Source organism: Mustela lutreola, chromosome 1 (assembly GCF_030435805.1).
Source record: "Mustela lutreola isolate mMusLut2 chromosome 1, mMusLut2.pri, whole genome shotgun sequence".
Classification (NCBI taxonomy): domain Eukaryota; kingdom Metazoa; phylum Chordata; class Mammalia; order Carnivora; family Mustelidae; genus Mustela; species Mustela lutreola.
Window position 1 is genome coordinate 119,789,639 of NC_081290.1, and position 17,780 is coordinate 119,807,418.

At 35.3% G+C, this 17,780-nt stretch overlaps 1 protein-coding gene across 2 annotated transcripts; it reads right to left on the minus strand.

Moving 5' to 3' along the window:
• Positions 1–2,132: 2,132 nt before the first annotated feature.
• On the minus strand, positions 2,133–16,951 carry IBSP (integrin binding sialoprotein). 2 transcript variants are annotated; one of them, XM_059154977.1, is made up of 7 exons: positions 16,878–16,951; positions 14,363–14,430; positions 14,219–14,269; positions 14,044–14,121; positions 9,658–9,723; positions 4,251–4,415; positions 2,133–3,432 (listed from the first exon to the last, which is right to left on the minus strand). In XM_059154977.1, exons 2-7 carry the CDS (start codon positions 14,414–14,416, stop codon positions 2,887–2,889), a joined length of 960 nt encoding a protein of 319 aa, XP_059010960.1. In that variant the 5' UTR covers positions 14,417–14,430; positions 16,878–16,951; the 3' UTR covers positions 2,133–2,886. The 2 variants fall into 2 exon arrangements, with proteins under 2 accessions (XP_059010960.1, XP_059010970.1); XM_059154987.1 differs by lacking the exon at positions 16,878–16,951 and adding an exon at positions 15,103–15,211.
• Between the last annotated feature and the right edge of the window lie 829 nt (positions 16,952–17,780).

A 17,780-nucleotide genomic window follows, 5' to 3' on the forward strand; every position in this document is an offset into this window, starting at 1 on the left:
TGAGCAGAACATGAAACCTGTAAAATTATATCTTTTTATTAATACCAAAGGACAAAGAAGTAAAAACATAGATAGGGTTGCTGCATGTGCTCTTATCCAAAATTTCCTCTTTTGATTCCCAGTTAAGTTCACCCATTTTAAAAGGTGACTTTTCTCTATAAAGAAAGAAGCTGTGAGAGATATATGGGATGTGGACTTTGGAGCAGATTGTTTTTCTCCACTTCATAGCTGCATCATCTCAGGCAAGTTACTAAATGTCTCTGTAACTCAGTTTCCTTACCTGTAAAATGTGGTAGACTTATAGTATTTGTTGAGAATGTGGTAATGTATGTAAAAATGAGGTAATATATGTAAAATGCTTAGAATAGAAGTGGCACACAGTAGGTGTATAATAAGCATTAGCTCCTATATCAATGAAAATCATGGTACTCGGGGCACCTGGGTGGCTCATTCGTTAAGCTTCTGCCTTTAGCTCAGGTCATGATTCCAGGGTCCTGGGATCAAGTCCTGCATCAGGCTCCCTGCTCAGCGGGAAGCCTGCTTCTCCCTCTCCCCACTTTCCCTGCTTGTGCTCCCTCTTTTGTTGTTTCTCTGTCAAATAAATAAATAAAATATTAAAAAAAAAAAAAAAAGAAAATCATGGCACTCAGACTTTAAGGTGCACAAGAATCACCTGTCCACTCCTAGTTTCTCATTGAGTAGGTCTTGGGTGGTGCTCCACAATTTGCATTTCTGATGCTGCTGATCAGATGACTATACCCAAGGCCTCAATCTCATCAAAAGCTTTTGTTTACAAAGATGCATTAGGGCAAGAAAAAACATGTTCTTTGAGTTTCGGAAGGACCAGGTAATTATACAACAATTGGATGCACCCAAGTGTTAAGATGGAGAAAGGAAGGGGAGTGGAGAGGAGAGAGATGACGATCCTGAGCACCTCATTAACATGTTGGGCTCTAAACAGCAACTACAGAGTACACACCACATGTAAGAGATGAGGTGATGAGGATTAGAGGAGGATATTTACTTTCAATAATACCATTACTCAAGCCCATCTAACTTGAGAGTTCATGCACTTTGCACAATATGTAAAAACATATGCCAAAATATGAGAAGACCCTTGGTTTGAAAATACTCTTTCGGGATGCCTGGGTGGCTCTGTCGGTTAAGCCACTGCCTTAAGGTCATGATCCCAGGGTCCTGGGATCAAGTCCTACATGGGGCTCCTTCCTTGCTCAGTAGGGAGCCTGCTTCTCTCTGCCTCTGCCACTCTGCTGGCTTGTGTGCCCGCTCTCTCTCTCTCTGACAAGTAAATAAAATCTTTAAAAAAAAAAAAAAAAGAAAGAAAAAGAAAATATTCTTTAGGGCTCAAGTCATTAAACCTGGCTAAGAAAATTGTGATATAGGGCAAGCTTTCTTTTCACCAGTGTTCCCATCATTAAAGATTTCCTGCTCACTTATGGCTCGACATCCATTACTGACAAATATACACTAACGAATAGAATATATGGTAAGGAGCACAGATCCTAAAACCAGTCTGCCTTTGTTTTACCCTTAGCTTTGCCACTTGTGACCTTTTGCAAGCTGTGTATCTCTTTGTGTCTGACTCAGTTCCTTCATCAATAGAATGGGGGATGACAAAAATAACTACCTAATAGAGTTCTGTAAAGATTGAATGAATTATTAGAATAATTGGAAAAATGTGAATATGATCCGTATATTATAAAATACTATCATAGCAATGTTTAGTTTCTTTAGAATGAGAATGAGAATGGTATTGTAGCAATTTAGGAGAATTTCTTGTTTTTATACTAAATACTGAAGTATATAGGGGTGAAGCATTATGATGTCATGATGTTTGCAACCACTCTATAATGGTGTGTGTGTGTGTGTGTGTGAGTTTTCTACTTCATCCTTCTCCCTACCCCACCTAAAACCAGATCAAATCAGAGTAGGGTTGCCAGATACAAAATAGGATGCTCCATTAAATTTGAATTTTATATAAATAAGAATGATTTATTTAGTATAAATATGTCCCAAATAATTCACAGAGGCCAAGTAGTGCATGGAACATACTTAAACTAAGAAGTTTTTCATTGTTATCTGAAATTTAAGTTTAACTAGGCATTCTATAGTTTTGTTAAACCTGGCAACTCTAATAAGAGCCATTTATTCTCCTGATATATATGGTTGACCCTGCCCACAAACATGCCAAAATCTTAGTTATATTGATTTATCCATGACAAAATACTTACAGTTCTTCTGAGTTTTAAACCATACTGGAAATAAGCTTTTTCGTTTAGCTTAGTTGTTCCCCATTGGATTCATCGTTTTCAATTCTGAATCTCTCTCTCTCTCTTTTTAAAAATTATAACATATTTGAAAGACTGCATTTTTATTTGTGATACAACCCATGGATAGAATATACATAAAGATCACATAAAAATACATGAAGCTGATAATTAAACATAATATACAGTGTTGGGTAGGTAGGTGATTAAAGAACTACACATATTTTATATATAGTGTCATTAATGTTAATTCATAGAAGCATGTCTTGCATGAAGAGTAGTTTTAGCAGTTAATAATAGTACAAACATGTTAAAAATACTATTTATAGAACTACAACCTCAAAACAGGTAATCAAACTCCATCTCATGGATTGGTTTAAATGGCCCTAATTTACAATAACCTTTCAATAATAAACCAGGGAAAAGCAGTAAGAAGCCCATTACTTGCAGAAGCAATTACAGAAAATTACTTTGGAACAGTAGCACCATTCTACATTATAATATGCACATTTGTTATATTGCACCTTCCTGAGTTGAACTTTGAAAATGGTAGCCACATGAAATGCCAGAATGGAGGAATTCATCCCAGGCTGGGCCTTCACTGATGGCGGTAGTAATAATCTTGACCATCATAGCCATCATAGCTACGCCCTTTATAGTAGCTGTACTCATCCTCATAGGCTCGGTAATTATCCCCACGAGGTTCCCCATTTTCATTTTCATAGACTTCATATCCATTGTCATATTCATTAGTGCCTGTTTGTTCATACTCTTCCTCATATCCGGTGGGAGTGGCTTCCCCAGACTGTCGGGTGGTAGTCCCATAGAACTCTGGTGGCGGAGTTGTAGGTTCAAATCCACCATCTGGTGAGGTTGTTGTCTTAGAGTCACCATTGTCCTGCTTTCTAGCCACTGTGGTTCCTTCTGCCTGGGCTTCAGTGACACTTTGTTCTTCACCTTCTTCTCCATTATCTCCATCACTGCTGCCATTACCATTTTCTGCCTCTGTGCTGTTACTACTGGTGCCATTTATGCCTTGCCCATTTTCATCCACTTCTGCTTCATTTTCTTCATTTTCTTCATCTTCCTCTTCTTCTTCATCACTTTCCTCCTCTTCTGTAGCCTTGTGTCCTTTATCCCCAGCCTGTAAGGAAAAGTTTGAAAGAATCCAGATCTAGGTGTGAAAATGTAAAAACCTAAAACAATTAACTTCATTCAACTCAGGCTATACTAAGGCCTTATTCTAGATATATTTTTGAATTGAAGCTAGCTTAATTTATAAAAGAATTAGTGGGTGTTTTAAAAATTCAAAAACACCTTCGGTGGGTGTTTTAAGAATTCAGGATTAGTACCTCTGAAATTGGGTTTTGACGGAGAAGAATGTACTTGATAAATAAGTCTTCTCTGTGGGAGATGCTTCTTATAGCTTTGCTCTTGACTTTGTCTTAGAGCCCTCTTCCCTGAAATACAGTGGCATCTTGCAGGACCTTTTATTCATTGCTAAGATGCTTGCTTGTCCTTAGTTTTCTGCTATAATGTAGGAAGTCAGTGTAATAACCTGGGATGAGAACTTGCGTGGGAAAAGAGCTTTCCTTATTTATAAACAGAGATATTGAGTCTGCTCTTGCTTTTTCTTTTCTTTCTTTTTTTTTTTTTAAAGATTGTATTTGTTTATTTGACAGAGATCGCAAGTGGGCAGAGAGGCGGGGAGAGAGGCAGGCAGAGAGAGGGGGGGGAAGCAGGCTCCCCGCTGAGCAGAAATTCAGGGCTCCATCCCAGGACCCTGAGATCATGACCTGAGCTGGAGGCAGAGGCTTCATCCACTGAGCCACCTAGGTGCCCCTGCTCTTGCTTTTCCAATGAGTTAATGAAGATAATGTAAAACATCCTGTTTGGTGTCTAAATAACCTTTGATTTCAGTAAAGAAGTGAAATCAGATTTAAATTTTTGAGGAATGATTACCTTCTTGGGAAGTTGGATTGCAGCTAAACCTATATACCCTGTTCCAGGTGTGGTCTCTCCATAGCCAGGTGTGGTAGAAAGGGTGGTATTCTCAGCCTCATCTTCATCTTCGTTTTCATCAGAATTTGCATTCTCTTCATTGTTTTCTTCTTCATTTGAAGTCTCCTGGTGAAAATATCCAGAGCAAAAGAAGTTATTTTGGTTGGAAGAGAACTCAAAATTTGTTGATGTCATGAGCCACAATTGAGAAAAACATTGTATTCCTCCGGCAGCTCATCACCTAATGCTAACAGTTTCTTCCTCTTGTGCCATTTACACTTCTCACTTATTAGAACTCAACTCAGTTATCTCTTTCTGCTTATCTCACTGTAGTCTGTTTTAGACATTTCTGTATTCTATTTAACCAAGAAAATATGCTTTTATAATAATTTCAGCATAACTGACGATATCCTCATATTATATCCTGGATGCCTTAGGCTCTTAAAGTCTTTTTTTTTTTTTTTTAAGATTTTGTATATATTTATTTGACAGAGAGAGAGATACACACACACACACACACACAGTCAGAGAGGGAATACAAGCAGGGGGAGTGGGAGAGGGAGAAGCAGGCTTCACGCTGAACGGGGAGCCAGATGTGAGGCTCCATCCCAGATCCATGGGACCATGACCTGAGCTGAAGGCAAATGCTTAATGACTGAACCACCTAGGCACCCCAAGGCTCTTAAGGTCTTATCAGTACTATTAAAACATGGTAGCAAATAGATTCTTACATTTGCTGACAAATCAGCTGAGAACTTAGACCTGTTTTTCAAGGTAGGATTATTATTCACTTTAGAAAGGGAAGGTGAGCTCAGAAAAGCTAAATAACTTGCTTAAGTTCTTATGTGTGATGAAGCTGTATCTTTCTAATTTAAAAAGCTGAGCCCTTTGTAATGCACTGTGATGTTTTTGATGAAGAAGAGGATTTATATGAATGTCCACACTACAACTAGGATATTTTTTCTGAAAGGAATTCTTATGGAATTCTTATTTACTGGCAAAAAAAGTGAGCATTTTTCATAATGCTTTCAAGTGTATCTAGACAAAAAAAAATTTAATTCAGAAGTCATCTGCCAACATATAAGCTAGTTCTGTATTGTATGCAATATTCAGAAAACTTTAGGCATTTGACAATCAATTTTACCATGCAATGAAGAAAGTAAACACTCCAAGAAATTTTTAGTGGTATATAAAGTTATTGAAGAAAGATGTTTTAAAAGAATTAACACTCCTCAAATCAAAGCTTATTATAATCTTATAATATTACTATAATCTTATTTAACATTGTATTCTTGGCCTTTATGTTGTTAGGCAGTTGTTTGTTAATGGAGTTAGTCTGATGTGATTCATAGCTAATATTAAAAGTCAAGACTTTAAAACATGCATGGATGAAGAGGATGTGATGCATACACATATACATATACATACATGTATACATATATATAATGGATTACTATTCATCCATGAATAAGAATGTAGTCTTGCCATTTGCAATGATGTAGATGGAGCTAGAGAGTATTATGCTAATGAAATAAGTTAGAGAAAGACAGTACCACATGATTTCACTCATATGTGGAATTTAAGAAATAAAACAAACAAGCAAAGGGAAAAAAAGAGAGAGGGGCAAACCAAGAGACAAACTCTTAACTACAGAGAACAAACTGATGGTTACCAGCGGTGAGGGAGGTAGGAGGATGGGCTATATAAGCAATGGAGATTAAGGGGGGCACTTGTGATGAACACTTTTCACTGAAAGAAATGAATCACTGTATTGTATACCTGAAGCTCTTATTACCTTTATGTTAACTAACTGGAATTCAAATAAAAACTTAAGATAATCCACAGATTCCAAAACAAAATACTAGAAGAAGAAAATGAGTTTATATAAAGAATAAAAATTTAAAAATAAACACAACCCAGATTCACGCTGCCTTATTACTAAAACAAAGTGACTAAAGAAGAATATGTTTTTTTCATCAAATTTGTAAATTCCACTGTTCCAGTAAACTTTTGGGACTGCTAGAATTCACCCCAAAACAGTCTCTAAACTAATTGTGTCAAATAACCCACAAACACCATGCTGTTTATTTTTTCACATTTATGCTTTATTCCAACAGACTAAACCTTTCAGGGGAGAAAGAGGAAAGATTCTTAGACTAGAACATACAATTAGGGTTCTGTACTGTCATATTACACATGAAAAACCCATCAAATCGATGGTAGTTCATTAGTGGTGAGGTCATGATTAAAGATCCAAACTCTCAACTCATGAACTTCTGTATTTTCTCCTACAAAGCCCTTTCTTTATTAGATACTTTATTTAAGGATATCCTGTTACAGTGAATTAAAAAGGAAAACAGGTCAGTCTATTAATGGGCATTAAGCATCAAATGTCTTTTTGAATAGAAAAATTAGCAATGATTTTTTAAAAAGATTTTATTTATTTATCTGCCAGAGAGAGAGAGAGAGAGAGCGAGAGCGAGTGAGCACAGGCAGGCAAAGTGGCAGCAGAGGCAGAGGGAGAAGCAGGCTCCCTGCCCAGCAAGGAGCCCTATTCGGGACTTGATCCCAGGATGCTGGGATCATGATCTGAGCCGAAGGCAGCCGCCTAACCAACTGAGCCACCCGGGCATCCCAGCAATAATTTAAAAAAAAAAAAAAAAAGTATTATTAACCTATTAGAATGACTAAAATGACTGAAAGAAACAAGTGTTGGTGAGAATGTGAAGCAACTGATACACTGATAGAGGGAGATCACAGTATACCTGCTTTGGTTATTTCTACTAAGATTGAACATAAGCATACTTTTTGACTTAGAAGTTTAACCTCTAAGTAAAATGGCCTCCAGAAATAAATGCATATGTTCACTAGAAGGAGTAGTAGAATGTTCACAATAGCCCAAACTTGGAAACTACCCAAATGCCCATCAACAGGAGAGTAATACATTTTGGTACATTCACTTCATGAGATACTGACAGTGAGAATGAATGATATACAGTCGTAGAACAATTCAGATCAGCCTTTGAAGTTGAGAGTAGAAGAGAAAACACACAAAATAATGTACAATGTGTGATTCCATTTACATAATAAACAAAAATAGGCAAAGCCAGTATCTTGTTAGGACTTAAAATAGCAGTTACACTTGACGGTTTTGGTTAATGAATGAAATGGAGCACAGTGTATGTGCTGCTTTTTTATATGGGTTACACTTGTGTGTTCAGTTTCTGAAATTTCAGTGACCTCTATACACATGATAATTGTGTATATTATATTTAATTTTTTTTAAAGATTTTATTTATTTGTCAGAGAGAGAGAGAGGGAGAGCAAGCGAGCACAGGCAGACAGAATGGCAGACAGAGGCAGAGGGAGAAGCAGGCTCCCTGCCGAGCGAGCCCGATGTGGGACTCGATCCCAGGACGCTGGGATCATGACCTGAGCCGAAGGCAGCTGCTTAACCAACTGAGCCACCCAGGCGTCCCTTGTGTATATTATATTTAAATAAATTTTTTTAAAGTGAGGCTGAGGGTTTAGGAGTGGAAAAAAATGTTAGATTGCCAAATAGAAAACATTCCCTAGTATCCTCTCATATGAATATAATTCCTGGGGATTCTATGTATTTAACTTGAATTGACAATGAAATTTTAGGGAGGAAATGGGGAAAAAGGAAGTTCTAGAATCTCTTCAGGATAGAAGCCTCCAGGCTTATTTAACCACTTTCCTATGGTCACTTTCCATAAATGATGTTTGGAGTATTTATTCTCTGAAGTTTTCAAAACCAAACTCCCAGATATTTTTGGATACCATATATTGTATAAGAAACTGTGCTAGGTAATGTGAGGAGGTGTAAGGAGAGTACAGCACTGCTTCTCCCCAAACCAGAGATGAAACATATGGTCTCTAGTCCTCTGGGTCATGAGAAGTTTCAGATTACTTTTGGGAAGATGATAAATGTTCAGAGATTGTTGGCAACATTCTGAGTGTGCATGATTTTATCACAGTTTTAAAGGAGTCCTAATCTTCCTCCATTCCCAACCACTGTCATAGCAAATGAAGAACCTTTGCCAAAAGGTATGCAATCTAATTGGGAAATCCAGTTGGCAAGGCAATTTTGTGATCACTGTACAGCTAACAGTTGTAGTAAATGGATTACCTCAGCTTAGTTGTTGTGTAAGATTACTAAATGGAACTCTGGGTAAAATTCTGTGGGATTTTGTAGGTGGCATTTTCCCTGTACTGGCTTGATATTCTTGTAAGGTCTTCCTTATGCTATTAGGGTAAATTATAGTACTGGAGATGATACTTTTTAAAACTATCATATCATATCAAACCATATAAAAATGATTTTTATGGTTAAAAAAATCAAACTAATTATTTGTCACATTTTAAGTTCCCACACTATTTTATTTTCAAGATAACAGATATTTATATATGATCCATTTTTGACTGTCACTGCCCATTCATAAGCAGTACTTAAGAATACCCAAATTTAGAAGGTCCCCAAAGAAGTGGATAGCTATAATTTACTCTCCAGGAAAATATACCTAATTAGCATATTGAGCAAGTGTGTCAGTTATAAACATGTTAGCACAATTTCCACGATATACAGATGAATTTTAACTGTGAACTCTACTAATTTGTAGTACTATAGAGAACTGGGCAGTACTATGTGTAGAATCTGTAGTACTATAAAATGCTATATATATTTAGACATCTTGAGTATTCAGATTTCTATAAGAACACAAATTTTATTATTAGACAAAAAAACATGAAATTCCCGTATAATTCCCACATAAGAACATTCCCACATAATTACCACATAAGAACAACCCTACTTTGTGGGTCAAGAAAGACCAATGAATTGCAGTATCATTGTAGAGGATATAAATTAGCTTTTCATATACTACCCACTTAGTAAATTGAGTTTAAATTTAATCCTTTTTAATACAAGTATTGCACTGAGTTTAGGTACTCGTCTTTTACCATCATGTTCTGTCCACCTAAGTATAAATAATACTTTCTTTTCTTTTTAACAGAATTTATAAAGTATAATTATAATTTATTGTAAGTTAATTATAATTACATTATAACAGAGATATTATAATGTAATTATAATTACACTTATAATGGAGACATTTTTGGTTTTGTGTACAGCTTACAGGTTACTTTAATGTCAAATTGCAGTAGTATTTTAAACAAGTCATTTAGTTGATTCTAATTCAATAACATTCCCCTTGTCCAAAATAGAAGACTGTGGGTAGCTGGTAAACTGGCAACGGCTGTTTGCTGAGTCCAGGCTACAGTAGACCAGTTTCCTATTTGTTTTTATGGTGCCTGGTTTGTTATGAAAAATCCTGCAGAAATTCCTTACCTCCTCTTCTTCCTCCTCTTCTGAGCTGTCACCATTTCCATCTTCTTCAGATGAGTCACTACTGCTCTAAAAAAAAGTGTATATATATGTGAATTCATATATATATGGATATCTATGTACATATTTATGTACACATACTTCCAACACCAAGGAAAATTTCTTGCTGATTGAATTAAGATAAAATACATACAAATATTTACCCTAATGATAATTACCATCTTGATTGATTTATTAGAACAGTTCTCATATGAATCTGAGAGATAAAAGGAGATTAGGGATATATAAAATAAGGTTAGAAAAAGGCATCTTTAGGTATCAAGATATGAAATGAGATACACAGGAAATATGTTGAAACATTTTGTAGAGCAATGAATCACAGAATTATCTAACTCTTTAAGAACAAGAGGATTATCTGGTTCAATTTATTTTATAGAGAAGGAATCAAGCCCAGAGCAGTTGTGACTTCTCCAGCCCGTTCAAAGCAAGTGAACTAGCACATAGATCATATTATTCTATTTTCTTTATAAAACATAAAGGAAATGATGATTAGGCTTATTGTAAAATAAATGATTTATTTATTTATAAAAGAACGATTCTTTTAAATAATGAGCTCTTGATGAATTTAACTTAGAATTTGATTTGAAATTAGATTTACACATAATTTTTAGTATCTTTCAGTCTAATTAAAGCTGCTTCATAAAATAAGCCTCTCTATATATATAAATGAGATTTTATATATATATGAGGTAAAAATTATATAAAAACAAAATTAATTCACTTACTCATTTAGGAGAGTTATAGAGTATCATCCCTCTAAAGAGCTCAATATTGAATGAGAATATATTAAACCAAGGAGTCTGCATATAAAAATATAAGTTAACAAGCTTCGCTTTTTTTAAAAAGAAAATATAAGTCTAAACACCTGTTATCAGAAACTTTAAGATAGTATAGGAGATTTTTCATCTTGATAAATTAAATTTTCTTTTTCTTTCTGCAACTACCTCTAATGGTACCAGGTAGATAAATGGGTACCTGACTTAAGATGCTGTTTTCTGCACTACAAATCTTGGCTTTGATTCTGGTGACCTAGTTAAGTTCTGTGAGTCTTAGAAAATATAGCTGCAGAAGAACCTCAGGGTTAGGGATCAGATATGAGGAAATACTCATGTTCCAGTCCTGCCCAGGGCTGTTCTGTAGGGCTCATTCTTCAGTGGCCATGCCATCCACCCAAGAAAAGGGAATGCTTGTCCCCTTGAGCCAAGAATAACCTTGGGTGGAATAGAGAATAATTAGACCTGCTCTTCCACTTCCATGACCTTAATTGTTATAATTTCCCAGCCTAGAGGGTAAATAAAGCATGGTATTACAGTAAACTATTTTTCCTTGTTAGTTAATAGAGAGGACAGCATATTTTTGCAACGTATTTTGTCTCAGTGGAGGACAGCATATTTTTGCAACGTATTTTGTCTCAGTGGGAGTGTTTGAATCTTTTTACAAGCTTCCTGACCCCTAGCCTTCTTGCTGTCCCAACTACATGACTCTTCAATTAGTGTCTGCAGTGAGAACAATTTTAAAGCTTCATGAAATGCCCGGGAGCCTTAACATTTTCTTTTTTCCTTTCTTTTATTTATGCCAATTTGTAACTAAGACATATTTTTCTTCCGGAAGTCAAATACACTTACACACACATATATGTATGTATATGTATTTTACCATTACTCCTTTCAACTTCTGTCATTCCCATTTATTCAATCCCAAAAGATATGTTTCAGGCATTATTTTGAGAATGAGGATGGTAGCAAGAGAGAAAGATGGAAACGTGGACAATTTCCCTATCAGAGACTATGATAGATGAGATCAGTACAATGAAAGGAATTTAAAGTTTCTGCCCTCAAAGAATTCACATACAATTCAAACAACATATGCTTCCTGAAAGAAGGCATTTCCTTAATTAAAAATGCTTAGGTTGTTAAGCTTATTTATGCTTCCATTTCTATAGCCAAGCAGATAGATAAGCTATAGGTAGACTGTTTATAGCTTTATAATTGATATGACTTATTTCATGGAAGTTGGTATTTTAGAAATGATTATATGTAGGGGTGCCTGGGTGGCTCTATCTGTTAAGTGGCCAATTCTTGATTTCCTCTTGGGTCATGATCTCAGGGTCATGGAATCAAGTCCCATGTCGGGCTCCATGTTCAGCAGGAATCAGCTTGAGGATTCTCTTTCTCCCTCTCCCTCTGCCCCTTTCCCTACTTGTGCACATTCTCTCTAAAATAAATAAATAAACCTTAAAAAAATAAAAGAAAAAAGATATTATATGTAAACACAGATTTGTTTGAATAAAACAAAAATTTCAAAGCCAATACAGCTTAATGCATTTTGGGGTGACAATCTGAGCACCAAATACTTGATAGATTTAGCAGAATAAATAATACAGAGCTATGGGAAATATATAAGTAGACATATAAGGGGAAAAAATTCTGGAAATCAAGCTTTGTAAAGTAGGAGAATAAATCATCAATACTAGGTCAGACCAGACTGTTGGATTGGGGCATATATTTTATTGAGTATTTTAATTTATTTATTTGACAGAAAGCAGGAGAGCACAAGCAGGGGGAGAGGGAAAATCAGGCTCCCTGCTGAGTAGGGGAGCCCGATTGTGGGGGGGCTCAATCCTAGGACCCTGGGATCATGACCTCAGTGGAAGGCAGACGCTTAATGACTGAGCCACCCAGGCATCCTGCCCACAGATATTTTTAAAATACAACTGTCTTACTAACAAATTATATATTACTTGAAATGAGTTTGTCTGCATATAATTTCTCTAAATATTGTATATTAAAAACCAGAGATTTTTGAACTTTGAATTTATCAGTAATAAAAAATATAACATCTCCTAATATCTTTTCACTATGGCTGTTTTAACTGGATCACATTTATATATCTATAAAAATTTACAGATGGGAATATCTCTATGTGATATTTTAGAAAAATTGTGGAGCTAGCCAGAAATTTAAATTTTTATCATTTCCCTTTAGTTTAAGAAAGAGAATGAGGCAAACATTCAAATGAGCACTGTTTATTTATGGGTCTGAAGTGTACCAAAGAATGGAAGACAATTCTGAAAACCCACAACTCTTGTATCATCTATGTTCATATTTCTGTGGCCACACACATTCCCCATAATTATTATGGTGCTATAAATACTTTAAGATTATCATTTCCTATCATTGTATGAGTTAGAAATGGGTTAGCCCAACATATGGTAGGATGCTCTGCCAAGCCACTGTGCTGAGGCATCGTTTTCAGCATCTTGACTGCTTTTAGCATCTCAGGAGTCCCAGGTCAAATGGTGCATAATTGGTGCCCTGAACCCAAACTGTATAGTAGTAAAAATAGCACAGTTCTGGTTTGTTGAGTATTTTAAATCAACACCACACCCTCAAGTTTTCAAAGGCTTTCTTCACTAGTAACCTAGTAAAAACACAAATTCTTATTTTTAGTGTTTGTTATTTTCTTTTTTTGTTTACAAATTTTAAGGGTGTTTTGTTTTTCTCACAGACACTCTCATAATTCACTTCATGAATTTCTCTCTCTCCTCTATAATTCCTGAGCCACACTTCTGTTATCGTGACCAACACAGGTCAGAGGTTCAGAGAATCCTCAGCAATCACCACTGATTATCAGCAATGTTTTTAAAAATGGTCTCTCCAAATGAAACAAGATGGGATTGGGAGGGAGACAAACCATAAGTGACTCTTAATCTCACAAAACAAACTGAGGGTTGCTGGGGGGAGGGGGTTTGGGAGAAGGGGGTGGGATTATGGACATTGGGGAGGGTATGTGCTTTGGTGAGTGCTGTGAAGTGTGTAAACCTGGTGATTCATAGACCTGTACCCCTGGGGATAAAAATATATGTTTATAAAAAATAAAAAATTAAAAAAAAATGGTCTCTGCTATTTATGAAGTTAGTCTTTAACTTACCAGTTAAAGGGCTCTAAATTATCAGATGTTAACAGCTGTATGACAGTATTGTCTCAACTATAACATGACAGTTAGTGACCTCATCACTGACTTAATTAATTGTCAACAATAGATAAAGTGTTCATTTCATCAATGTGTTAACCAGAATACCTGGACTCTGTACCAAGATGTTTGCTTTTATTATATCATTCTAGATTGGGCCCAAATGATATGTATATCTCTGCTTTAAAAGAGAACTTAGGAATAAATTTTATTGTATTGTATTAAAAACAAACTTTTTATAATAAGTAAATCTTTCTGGCTGACCTTCAGTGAGAATTGAATTTAGTTCTTTTATAGTTAAATTTGATCCCCTTTAAATTGTAATGGGTGGGAAAGAAAATTATTTTTTATGCTTACCTGAGCTAGAAATCGTTTTAGAGGAGGATAAAAGTAGGCATGCTTGTAAAGAGAATATCGTGGCCGGTACTTAAAGACCTGCATAACCAAAATAAATGACATATTCATGTTTAATGTATAATAAATCTAGAGGAAGAATATAGTCAGACCAAGAATGTATGCTAAACATAATTACCCCATTTTCTTCAGAATCCTGTAATTTGGCTCTTCGATGCAAATTTTTCATCTGTTTGAAAGAACATTTAATTATTACATACTCTATCTTTTACATAAAATGGCAAAAAAGGAAATAACTATAGGTTTTTAATATAGAACTTACTGAGAAAGCACAGGCCATTCCCAAAATGCTGAGCAAAATTAAAGCAGTCTTCATTTTGGTGATTGCTTCTGGAATTAATGAAGCGGTAAAGTTAATAAATATTAAAACTAAGAGTGTAACTTTTTTACTCATACTAGAAGGTGAAATATTTGTTTTCATTTCTGTCCAGTTATAGTTTGACTAAGACCAATTCCCTGGCTTTTATTTTTAAAATTGTTCCTTTTTTAAGTGGTAAAAAACTAACTTTACCTGTCTGTTTAAGTAATCTTTAGTTCTGTACTTGGTTTTACCCTATCAGCTGTGATTTGTCAGTAAATCATTACTATACGGGGCTTTAATGCTTGATGTACTTCACATTGGGGCAAAGAGTCTTCTTAATATCATTGATATAGGAATATCAGCTAAGGAATTGAATCGTTAGTATAGTTCTGTGACCTGGGTTATTTTTTTTATATATATAATTGAAAACTAAGCAAAAATTGTAAACATTTAAATGATTGCTTTTACACCAGTGGTTATTATATATATTCTGTATATTGGTTCTATATGGGTTTTGAACCAAAGTTTTATTTGTAAGATGGAAAATAGGAGCCATTTTCCTATGAATACCTTAGAATACTTTGTATTTTTTTGTGTGTATGAAATGATCCATAATATGTGAAATTCTCTTCTCATAGCACGTAGCACCAGACAGCCATGTTGAAGGATAACTCTATGAGAAGAGTTCATCAGAGTTTCACCTTGGGATATCAGGGGCAGATTTCCTCAAATCAGGTTATTCTCCAGTGCCATTTACACTTTCCATCACTAATGGGGAGATTGTCACAGGGTGGGTCAAGGGCTTTTCAGGGTCAGAGCAGTAGTCATCATGGAGACTATGGAATTCTATGGAAGAATTCACTTCTATGGAAGAATTCTATAGAATCCAATTCTGTAGAAGAATTGAAGATGGACTCTCAGAATGGGAATAGTTCTCAAACAGTCCTGGGTTTTGCGGCCATGCAAAGATCTCACTTCCACATAGATTCCTCATAAATAAAAAGAGAGAGATAGTAAAATCCTATCTGACTTTAATTTCATTCTATTTGATAGAACCCTGTTTTAATAGAGGTTGAATAAACTTAGCTAAAAGCCTGCTAATACCCACCCATTTGCACTGACATATGTTTAACTGAGTGTTTAACTGAGAGTGACAGCTATGGCAACATTTTAGAAACAATATGTAACAATGATGGCAATTTCCCCATAAACACACTTGAAAAAGTAATACTTAAAATGTATGTATGAAAGCCATGTCATATACTGTATTCTGTGGTTCGATTTTGCATTTTGTCATTAGCCACATTTATTGCTTCCTTATTGAATATCTAACACTAAAACATTACACAGAGTAAAATTTAAGGCCTGGAGACAGTGTCTTGGGTCCCAAGTCACACTCTATTTGTGGCAGACTGGGTTTTTTTGATTTTGGTGTCTACAGACTTCCTCACAGTTCTGTCTACTTTAGTAAAAGTTCTTGATGGCCACACAACGATAAAAGAGGCTTTGCCCCTGAAGTGGACCCATTTGTCTAAGAAGTTTTTACTGATATTGGGGTGCTTAAAGTAATACTTTGAACTTTGTTACCCATGATCAGGCTTGCTAGCAAGCAGGGAGATTATTTCCTTGCAACTTTATTAAAAGAATCGAATGTTTATGATGTCTTAAAGAGCTAAAAACTTAAATACATGGAACTGTAGAAAGGGTTTTGATTACATAAATTTCTCATAGCACACCGTCAAAACAACTAGGTGAAAACATAGCAGGAATAATATAAAAAGAACCAAGTGATTCATGTAGGCAGCAATTGGCTGCCTCCATAAATCTCATTTTATTTACTTTGTGATTCATAAAAAACAAAGACGTCTATATTGACTACTACTAACCCAGACAACAATTAAAACATTCTTAAAGGATAGTTTTAAAAGTGTAATTACAAGTTTTCATTGGGAAAAGTATGATGAACTACCATTATTTATTTCTTTAGTACTGTGTACTTTTCTATACTGATTTTAGAGCTACGGGATATTTACACTTTGAAACAGAATGTATTGAAAAGACATTGTATATAACTGAAGTATAGATTAGGCATAATTTATGTTGAAATATGCATTCATTACGGCAGAGTTACAAGTGAAAAATAGTATTTCAAGTCAGGTTATCTTGAATACATCACAAGGAGAAAACAAATAGTTATTTGTGAGGTGGAGACATAGAAAGTAGGCCACAAAATTTTCTAGTTTATGTGCACAATATTAAGGACTTACTTACATGTGTAGGTTAATAAGCTTAACCTTTTGGAAAAAATCTAAACTCTGAGGTACTAGTTTAATGATAAACAAGTGTTAAATTACATAGCCATTCTATACAATTCAGTAACATCAACATTAAAATAAAAAATTAAAAGCCAGGTCTAGAGATGTAAATTGTGGAGTGTTCAATTTTAAGAAAATGACGCCATCATAGTAAATCTTACCCTTTTGCTGTTCTGGAGTGAGGAGACAGTTTCACAGGAGTGAGTGACACAGATTGAATATTTCCTCTGCTGTCTCACTCACTCATTTGCTTGCTGTGACTGGCTATAAACTCTTCTTTGCCTTCCAGCAGCCAATCGCCGTCATGGGCAAGGTGATGTCAGAATGTGGATTCTCACCAGAAAACCCCCAAACTTCAACACTTTTTCAAGACACAGTCTCAGTTGAATAAACATGAAATGTGGTTCTAGTGCCAAGAGGTTTGCATTGTGGAATTTAATTGAAGGTTCAGATGAAGATGAATAGTTTGAGTTCTGAATATATATAATAATATACTGGATTTGAATTAAAATAAGTAGCAAAAGATTTAACCATTTAAAACTTTTATAATTGTACAAACTTTTCACTGTTGAAAGGAAACTTACTATAATCAGATACAATCCTACATTATTAATTTAGTAAAAAAAGAAATAATAGGGTGCCTCGGTGGCTCAGTTGGTTAAACAACTACCTTCGGCTGAGGTCATGATTCCAGGGTCCTGGGATCGAGCCTCGCATCAGGCTGCCTGCTCAGCAAGGAGCCTGCTTCTCCCTTTCCCTTTGCCACCTCTCCTGCTTGTGTTCCCTGCTCTCTCTCTCTGTCAAATAAATAAATAAAATCTTAAAAAAAAAAAAAGAAATGACAAAGGAAAGGAGCTGATGAGCAATTAATATTTTAATATCAACTATTATATATTTTTCCTAAAATATGCTTCAGTGACTCAGAAATTTAAATTGATATAATTGAAGTCAACACCATCAATTTTGTTCAGTTTACCAAACTTGAATTATTGAGCTTTCCATTGAACCAGGACAGTGGAGAGCCTGTGTCCTAGGACATGAAGAATCAGATATAAGAAGGATCT

Bases quoted from the DNA above. Each gene is read 5' to 3' on its own strand.
- IBSP (XM_059154977.1), bottom strand. From the start codon at position 14,416: ATGAAGACTGCTTTAATTTTGCTCAGCATTTTGGGAATGGCCTGTGCT. The intron at 9,724-14,043 runs GTAAGCATAAAA...ACTTTTTTTTAG, and splicing joins TAAAACGATTTCTAGCTCAG to AGCAGTAGTGACTCATCTGA. The intron at 4,416-9,657 runs GTAAGGAATTTC...TATTTTCACCAG, and splicing joins AAGAGGAGGAAGAAGAGGAG to GAGACTTCAAATGAAGAAGA.